Source organism: Gadus macrocephalus, chromosome 2 (assembly GCF_031168955.1).
Source record: "Gadus macrocephalus chromosome 2, ASM3116895v1".
Lineage (NCBI taxonomy): Eukaryota > Metazoa > Chordata > Actinopteri > Gadiformes > Gadidae > Gadus > Gadus macrocephalus.
Window position 1 is genome coordinate 22,830,493 of NC_082383.1, and position 8,361 is coordinate 22,838,853.

An 8,361-nucleotide genomic window follows, 5' to 3' on the forward strand; every position below is an offset into this window, starting at 1 on the left:
TGATGTTGGGGTTAGTCTAGTGTGGGTCTGATGTTGGGGTTAGTCTAGTGTTGGTCTGATGTTGGGGTTAGTCTAGTGTTGGTCTGATGTTGGGGTTAGTCTAGTGTGGGTCTGATGTTGGGGTTAGTCTAGTGTTGGTCTGATGTTGGGGTTAGTCTAGTGTGGGTCTGATGTTGGGGTTAGTCTAGTGTGGGTCTGATGTTGGGGTTAGTCTAGTGTTGGTCTGATGTTGGGGTTAGTCTAGTGTGGGTCTGATGTTGGGGTTAGTCTAGTGTGGGTCTGATGTTGGGGTTAGTCTAGTGTGGGTCTGATGTTGGGGTTAGTCTAGTGTGGGTCTGATGTTGGGGTTAGTCTAGTGTGGGTCTGATGTTGGGGTTAGTCTAGTGTGGGTCTGATGTTGGGGTTAGTCTAGTGTTGGTCTGATGTTGGGGTTAGTCTAGTGTTGGTCTGATGTTGGGGTTAGTCTAGTGTTGGTCTGATGTTGGGGTTAGTCTAGTGTTGGTCTGATGTTGGGGTTAGTCTAGTGTTGGTCTGATGTTGGGGTTAGTCTAGTGTTGGTCTGATGTTGGGGTTAGTCTAGTGTTGGTCTGATGTTGGGGTTAGTCTAGTGTTGGTCTGATGTTGGGGTTAGTCTAGTGTGGGTCTGATGTTGGGGTTAGTCTAGTGTGGGTCTGATGTTGGGGTTAGTCTAGTGTGGGTCTGATGTTGGGGTTAGTCTAGTGTTGGTCTGATGTTGGGGTTAGTCTAGTGTTGGTCTGATGTTGGGGTTAGTCTAGTGTTGGTCTGATGTTGGGGTTAGTCTAGTGTGGGTCTGATGTTGGGGTTAGTCTAGTGTGGGTCTGATGTTGGGGTTAGTCTAGTGTGGGTCTGATGTTGGGGTTAGTCTAGTGTGGGTCTGATGTTGGGGTTAGTCTAGTGTTGGTCTGATGTTGGGGTTAGTCTAGTGTGGGTCTGATGTTGGGGTTAGTCTAGTGTGGGTCTGATGTTGGGGTTAGTCTAGTGTGGGTCTGATGTTGGGGTTAGTCTAGTGTGGGTCTGATGTTGGGGTTAGTCTAGTGTGGGTCTGATGTTGGGGTTAGTCTAGTGTGGGTCTGATGTTGGGGTTAGTCTAGTGTGGGTCTGATGTTGGGGTTAGTCTAGTGTTGGTCTGATGTTGGGGTTAGTCTAGTGTGGGTCTGATGTTGGGGTTAGTCTAGTGTGGGTCTGATGTTGGGGTTAGTCTAGTGTTGGTCTGATGTTGGGGTTAGTCTAGTGTGGGTCTGATGTTGGGGTTAGTCTAGTGTGGGTCTGATGTTGGGGTTAGTCTAGTGTGGGTCTGATGTTGGGGTTAGTCTAGTGTTGGTCTGATGTTGGGGTTAGTCTAGTGTTGGTCTGATGTTGGGGTTAGTCTAGTGTTGGTCTGATGTTGGGGTTAGTCTAGTGTTGGTCTGATGTTGGGGTTAGTCTAGTGTTGGTCTGATGTTGGGGTTAGTCTAGTGTGGGTCTGATGTTGGGGTTAGTCTAGTGTGGGTCTGATGTTGGGGTTAGTCTAGTGTTGGTCTGATGTTGGGGTTAGTCTAGTGTGGGTCTGATGTTGGGGTTAGTCTAGTGTTGGTCTGATGTTGGGGTTAGTCTAGTGTGGGTCTGATGTTGGGGTTAGTCTAGTGTGGGTCTGATGTTGGGGTTAGTCTAGTGTGGGTCTGATGTTGGGGTTAGTCTAGTGTGGGTCTGATGTTGGGGTTAGTCTAGTGTTGGTCTGATGTTGGGGTTAGTCTAGTGTTGGTCTGATGTTGGGGTTAGTCTAGTGTGGGTCTGATGTTGGGGTTAGTCTAGTGTGGGTCTGATGTTGGGGTTAGTCTAGTGTGGGTCTGATGTTGGGGTTAGTCTAGTGTTGGTCTGATGTTGGGGTTAGTCTAGTGTGGGTCTGATGTTGGGGTTAGTCTAGTGTGGGTCTGATGTTGGGGTTAGTCTAGTGTGGGTCTGATGTTGGGGTTAGTCTAGTGTGGGTCTGATGTTGGGGTTAGTCTAGTGTGGGTCTGATGTTGGGGTTAGTCTAGTGTTGGTCTGATGTTGGGGTTAGTCTAGTGTGGGTCTGATGTTGGGGTTAGTCTAGTGTTGGTCTGATGTTGGGGTTAGTCTAGTGTTGGTCTGATGTTGGGGTTAGTCTAGTGTTGGTCTGATGTTGGGGTTAGTCTAGTGTTGGTCTGATGTTGGGTTAGTCTAGTGTTGGTCTGATGTTGGGGTTAGTCTAGTGTTGGTCTGATGTTGGGGTTAGTCTAGTGTGGGTCTGATGTTGGGGTTAGTCTAGTGTGGGTCTGATGTTGGGGTTAGTCTAGTGTTGGTCTGATGTTGGGGTTAGTCTAGTGTGGGTCTGATGTTGGGGTTAGTCTAGTGTGGGTCTGATGTTGGGGTTAGTCTAGTGTGGACTTACGCCAGCCTTTCTTTGCTCTCCTCCGGGGTCAGCTGGTCAAACGTCTTGGCGTCCTCTTTGCCCAGGAAGGCCTCGTGGTCGTACTGGAAGTCGGTGGCGTCCTTGTGGGGATGGTCACTGAGGTCACCATGGCGATGGACGCGCTTCTCCTTGGTGGGAACGGCGAAGGACGTGCCCGCAAGGAGGAAGGATGACACAAGCAGCCGCAGCAACATCTTCACGGTCTGAGAGAGAGAGAGAGAGAGAGAGAGAGAGAGAGAGAGAGAGAGAGAGAGAGAGAGAGAGAGAGAGAGAGAGAGAGAGAGAGAGAGAGAGAGAGAGAGAGAGAGAACATTTTATAATGGGCCTACATTTCCTTCAACTATAAGGTCATAAGTTATCATACACTGAAATTTGTAGTGCTAACAACGATAATAAAACATGCATGTCATGATAAAACATTTATTGACCGTTTAATGTAATAGGTAATGACTGAACAAACAAACATAATGCAATTGTCTGACTCAAAGGGCGAGCAATGATCTGCACATCGGGCACGAACACAAGCGTTCGTGCAGTATACTGGATAGTCTGAATAAAAGATACAGGCCTTGCAAGACGATGTGCAAAATCCACAATGCAAATCAACGTTTGACAATCAAAAACGAGCATGAACAACTATTTAACAAGATGTTTAACACACTCACCAGTTAGGAGCAACACCTCGTATGTTTTTGAGTACACGTTGGCAGTTGCCTTTGCCCCTTTAAAATATGAAATAAAGAGAGGCGGTGTCGTGATTTTTTAGGCAACCATACAGATAAGGTTGAACGTGTAATGTATCCAATGAAAAGTTGCAAAGTTTGGTAAGTGTGTTCAAATGCGTTCCGATTGGCTGTAAGGCGCCACGTTGACACGGGGACGCGCGCTGCAGAAGCATCCATGGCCGGAGCGCGCTTGAAAATATGCTGTTTAAGGTTACGACTTGCAAGTTTTCATCAGCATTTGGTTCTGTAGCCCGTATGAAACCGTGGAGCTACGTGTCCATACGAATAAACTGTACGCCATGCGTGTACTGTCTCGAAGATATATTTATATCTATAAAATAAAGAGTTTATCGTTAAGGCTATTTTTCAATTATATCCGAATATTATGTTGTAGAATCAAACTTTATTAGTGTTTGCCACTTTGGGACGAAATCTTTATTCGCACGACTGAATACTACGCCCTGTAACATTATGTTGACGCTTTCCCCCCAACACCACAACGCCCATATTATCAGGACACGGCGCCTGGGGGCAGAAGAGGATGCTTTATGTTTCATTTTTTTATTTTTTAGACAAAAAAAAAAAAAAAAAAAACAGGATGACGTTCATACAACCACACCAATACACGAACACCGCTGTAACTGTCGTAATTGTAATAATTAGTATAGGTTTAAAATGAGACATGCATCTATCTCCATTTCCCTCTTTGCATATCGTGTATGTGGCCTGCGGTTGATCAGCAGGCCGGTCCCCCGATAACTGTAGGGCACAAAGTCGACTTGTCAATTAATCAGCACCAGGATAAACCACCGGCATGATTGGCTTCAGGCCTTAAATAATAGGGCTTAACTTATGAATTGCCATATTTATGAATTCCCATGTAATTATTGTATAGGTCCGTCTAATCCCTTAACTCACCATGCAGGCATAATGTACCCCCTGCTGGTTGTTTGACTCTGTGTTTTGCCTCCCCGTTGTTCTCGTTTTGAGGTTAGAAAAAGCCCTGGTCCGTGTTATCAGGATGGGGCCTACAGGCCTACAAATAGTTGGCCCTAGCTAATCAATACACAAATAGTAACAGGCTATATGTGCAGGCCTATAGTTCTGAGCTTTAATCAGTGATTTGTCATTTAGTATCGCTTCCTTTACGTCACCATTAAATTGTTGTTGTAGGTTTACTACACGCCTTCTGCATAATCTCCAAAAAGTCCTTAAAGACATGGACCTCTAGAAATAATATATTAACTTTTATATTCATACAATATTAATATCCGGGTTTGACCTAGTGCCCAGTTCAGTCGAACACTGAACCACTAAATAATAGGTATATGTTCAGGTTAGTAGTAGTTTACACGTCAGTGTTGGCCTGAGTTCTGCGTATGGATCAGCTGTCCTGCTGTCCTGTCTGCCGTGGCTCCTCCCCCCTGACAGAAGCCGCTCGTAGGGCTCGTACATCGCACCCCGAACCCAATGACAGCCTCTATTCTGGAACGGGTAGAAGAATTGAAATGTTTGTTATGCATGTTAATGTTTAATTTTTTTTGGTCATTATTCAGTAATTAATCATGAAATGGGTTGACATTTGTCATTATGGGGAAACACTGTTGTGTTTGGCAGTGTTTCTCATGCGAAACGTTGCAAAACAACGTTTTCAATTCGCCAAGGTTAGGCTTTAGTTTGGTTGATTTAGGATTGTACAGTATGACAGCTCTCTGAGGTCCTCTCAATATGGCAAAGAAACGCACCCAAAAAAATCGGATGTCCTATAAGGCTTGGATCTCTACCAACTCAAGGCACACGTTCTATACACTAAGGAAAATAATCACTTCTCATTTTTCGGAAATCAATAGAAACAAAACAATGATCGGTAGAACTTGGTGTTTATTTCATACTTAAACAGATGGATCATTGCACACCTTAAACACTTTAGAAGAGGATTTAATTTCTCGATTTAGCTTGTTGTGCTTTTGATGAATTGTCCCTAATGGTATGTTATTAGTTTGCAATATAAAAAGCAATAAAATCATCTTGGCACTCAATCTTTCTCAGATTTCCGAGGCATTTAGGAATTGACACAGACAGCAACCATGGTATTCACACATGCACTTTTGCACCTATCAGGTCTGTGTATCTGCTACACCCCAGTGTGGTATATTGTTGACATCCAGAGAGCTCGCTCCAGCACGCCCGGAGCTCTCACGTACAGGACACAGCAGCACTGACCCACAAAGGCCACAGACATTTCTAGGTTTTTGGCACAAGCAACTATCCCTACAAGCCCATCTGTGTCTCGTGTCTTACGCTGACGAAACCAACTTTTCTCTTTCTGTTTGGAAACAAAGTCACAACGGAGGATTTTTCTAGTAATATTATTTGTGCCGAGCAATCGGTCCTTCTCACTATTAACCACATTGATCCGCAGTAGCCCAGTAAACACTACGCCTCCCAAATACATACGCCTCCAGACAAGACAAGCAAGTACTAAGCAGCTAAACACTTTTTTCTCTTTTGGCCCGTTATGTCTCACCCTTTTCTCCTCATCTTCATCCATCCCGACCCTCCCCCCTCCTCCCCCTCTCTCTCCCCCTCGTGCTCTCTCCCATTTTCAACCTCTGTGCTCTTTTTCTCTCCCCCCCCTCACCCCCCCCCCCCCCCCCCCCCCTCTCCGGGCCCTGCAGTGCTGTGTCTGCTTCTGTGGAGCGATCGAAGGTGACATGGGCAGCGAGTGAGGACGGGGGGGGGGGGGACGGGGGGGGGGGAGGGCCCGCCCGCGCCACAGTGTAGCCTGCGGGCATACAACAGCAGAGAGGGAGGGAGGGGGGAGAGAGGGAGAGAGAGAGAGAGAGAGGGACAGACAAAGAATGGGAGGAAAGGGAAGAACAAGAAGGAATAAGGGGAATGAGAGAGAGAGAGAGAGAGAGAGAGAGAGAGAGAGAGAGAGAGAGAGAGAGAGAGAGAGAGGGGCTGTAATTCATAAGCAATGAATATTTCAGCGTTAATGTATCGGAGCTGGAACCCAGCCCCTCCCCACTCTCTTAACAAGGGGGTGGTTGTGTGTGTGTGTGTGTGTGCGTGCGTGCGTGTGTGTTGTGTGTTTGTGCATATGCAGAGTCGGTGGTCACCGAAGGTAGCAATGACAGCGTGATTTTCAAATGTCTGCATGCGTGTGTAGTGGACCACACCATAGTCACCCCCTCCAACCACAGAGCAACCCAACGCACACACAAACACACTCCCATCGGCCACACATGTGCATTGTTTTTGTTTTAAAGATATGATGTTAATTTGTTCCGGCGTGGTTGCCATGGTGAACTCCCAACCCCCCAACCCGCGCACAGACACGCAAGTGCACACACACACACACACACACACACACACACACACACACACACACACACACACACACACACACACACACACACACCCTCTGCACCCACTGGCGAGGGCAGGAGAGAGTGAGAGATAGAGAGCGGGAGACAGAGGGTGACAGAGAGGAAGTAACAAGAGTCTGAAAAAAGCTGCCCTGAAGCGACCGTCATATCCAAGGAGCATGCACACTGCACGCGGCTGCACGGGAGAGCGCACAAACATACGCACGCACACACAGAGAGGGCACGTGCACACACACACACAGAGAGGGCACGTGCACACACACACACACACAGACATACACACACACACACCAGACGCACACATGACCCCGCTCGCATGCAGACTCGCCGATTAAATGGCTGCCCTTTCGTTCATTTATATTTTAGACGACACTGCGAGAGGAGTGGAGGGGAGTCTTCTGAAACGGTAACGGGAATGTTTCTGAGGGTTTCTGTTTCATGACCAAAAGGAGAATACGTGTGAGGGTTGTGTAGGGTAGGGAGACAGAGCAGGGCACACGAGAGGAGAGGAGGAGAGAGAGCGGGTAGTGTGGTGCCAAAGAGTAGAGGTTGGAGAGAGAGAGAGAGACGAGGAAAGAGGAGGAGGAGGAGGAGGAGGGGAGGAGGAGGGGGAGCAGGAGAGGGGAGGGGGAGGAGGCGTAGAGAGTGTGGAGTCTTGTCAACCGGAAGTAAAACATGTTGACACCCTCATCCTTCCCCATCTCCCCCTTGTTTCTGTGTGTGTGTCCTCTTAAGCACACCCCCCCCCCCCCCCTTCATATGCTCAAGTCATCCTGCGGTCTCTCCCTGTGTGTTTACCTCCAAAACTATCTCCAACACACTTTTGAGGCCCGTTGGCTCACTTTCCCTCTCTATCTATCTATCTATCGATCGATCTTTCTCTCTCTTTCTCTCTCTTTCTCTCTATCTCCCTCCCTCCCTCCCTACCTATCTATCAATCTATTTATTTACCTATCTGTCTACCTATTTATATATCCCACCCTCTGTCAGTCTGTCTGTCTTGCCATCTATCTAACCATCTTATCTGTCGGTCGGTCATGGGTTTATAAAATCCACAAATTGGATTTATTAAATCACGACCTCATTGTGGATGGTGGGATTATAAATCCATTATTAGTATTAATATTAGTATTTCCCAGTACTTTCTCTACTCAGAATTCCTTTTTCATGTCTTTGGGTAAGAGGCTTCTGTGTTTTTTTTTCCTCCTCTAAGCTAATCCAATGAAATATGCAAATAAGATGTCACGGCCATGTCAAAGTGCAGTCAGAGAGAAAACACGCACAAACACACACGGCATGCGTGTGTGTGTGTTTGTGTGTTGGGGGGCTGGGGTAGCACTCATGTCTTAGGATGGATAGCTCTGTTGGCAGTGTATGGAGCCGACTGGGGAACATCAGTAATGATGTACCCCGTCTATTCAACGTGGACTTGACGGGGGGGGGGGGGGGGGGGGGGGGGGGGTCTTTGTTGGTCTTATAGTTTTTGTATCCAGAGGCCAATGGGTTTTGAAGTCATCAAAAACATAGAGATAAGATGGTAATATTACCTGCATTAAGCTGAAGGGCCTGGGACATGAAGAACTGCGTTTTTTTGTACGGCCCTTTGGGCAGAATATGCTGAAAACAGAACGAAGGACATATGTAGAAATATAGAACTATGTCAATCCCGACAGCAATACTACAGACTACAGACATATGTAGAAATATAGAACCATGTCAATCCCGAGGAAAGCAATTCAACTGAAGCCTATATGCAATATAAGATACCTGGGCATTTGGGATCGGATAGCCGACTAAAATGTCTCTATTGAGT

The 8,361-nt window shown here is 46.9% G+C and overlaps 1 protein-coding gene across 2 annotated transcripts in view; it reads right to left on the bottom strand.

Moving 5' to 3' along the window:
* The window catches only part of rcn3 (reticulocalbin 3, EF-hand calcium binding domain), a 10,684-nt gene extending 7,442 nt beyond the window's left edge, over positions 1-3,242 (bottom strand). Inside the window, exons 1-2 of one of the 2 annotated variants that reach the window (XM_060045914.1) lie at positions 3,097-3,241; positions 2,411-2,634 (exon numbers count right to left, since the gene is read on the bottom strand). In XM_060045914.1, the coding sequence (XP_059901897.1) occupies positions 2,411-2,625 (215 nt within the window). In that variant the 5' untranslated portion in view covers positions 2,626-2,634; positions 3,097-3,241. Of the gene's footprint in view, positions 1-2,410; positions 2,635-3,096 lie in introns of both variants that reach the window. The other variant, XM_060045915.1, reaches the window with a different exon arrangement.
* Between the last annotated feature and the right edge of the window lie 5,119 nt (positions 3,243-8,361).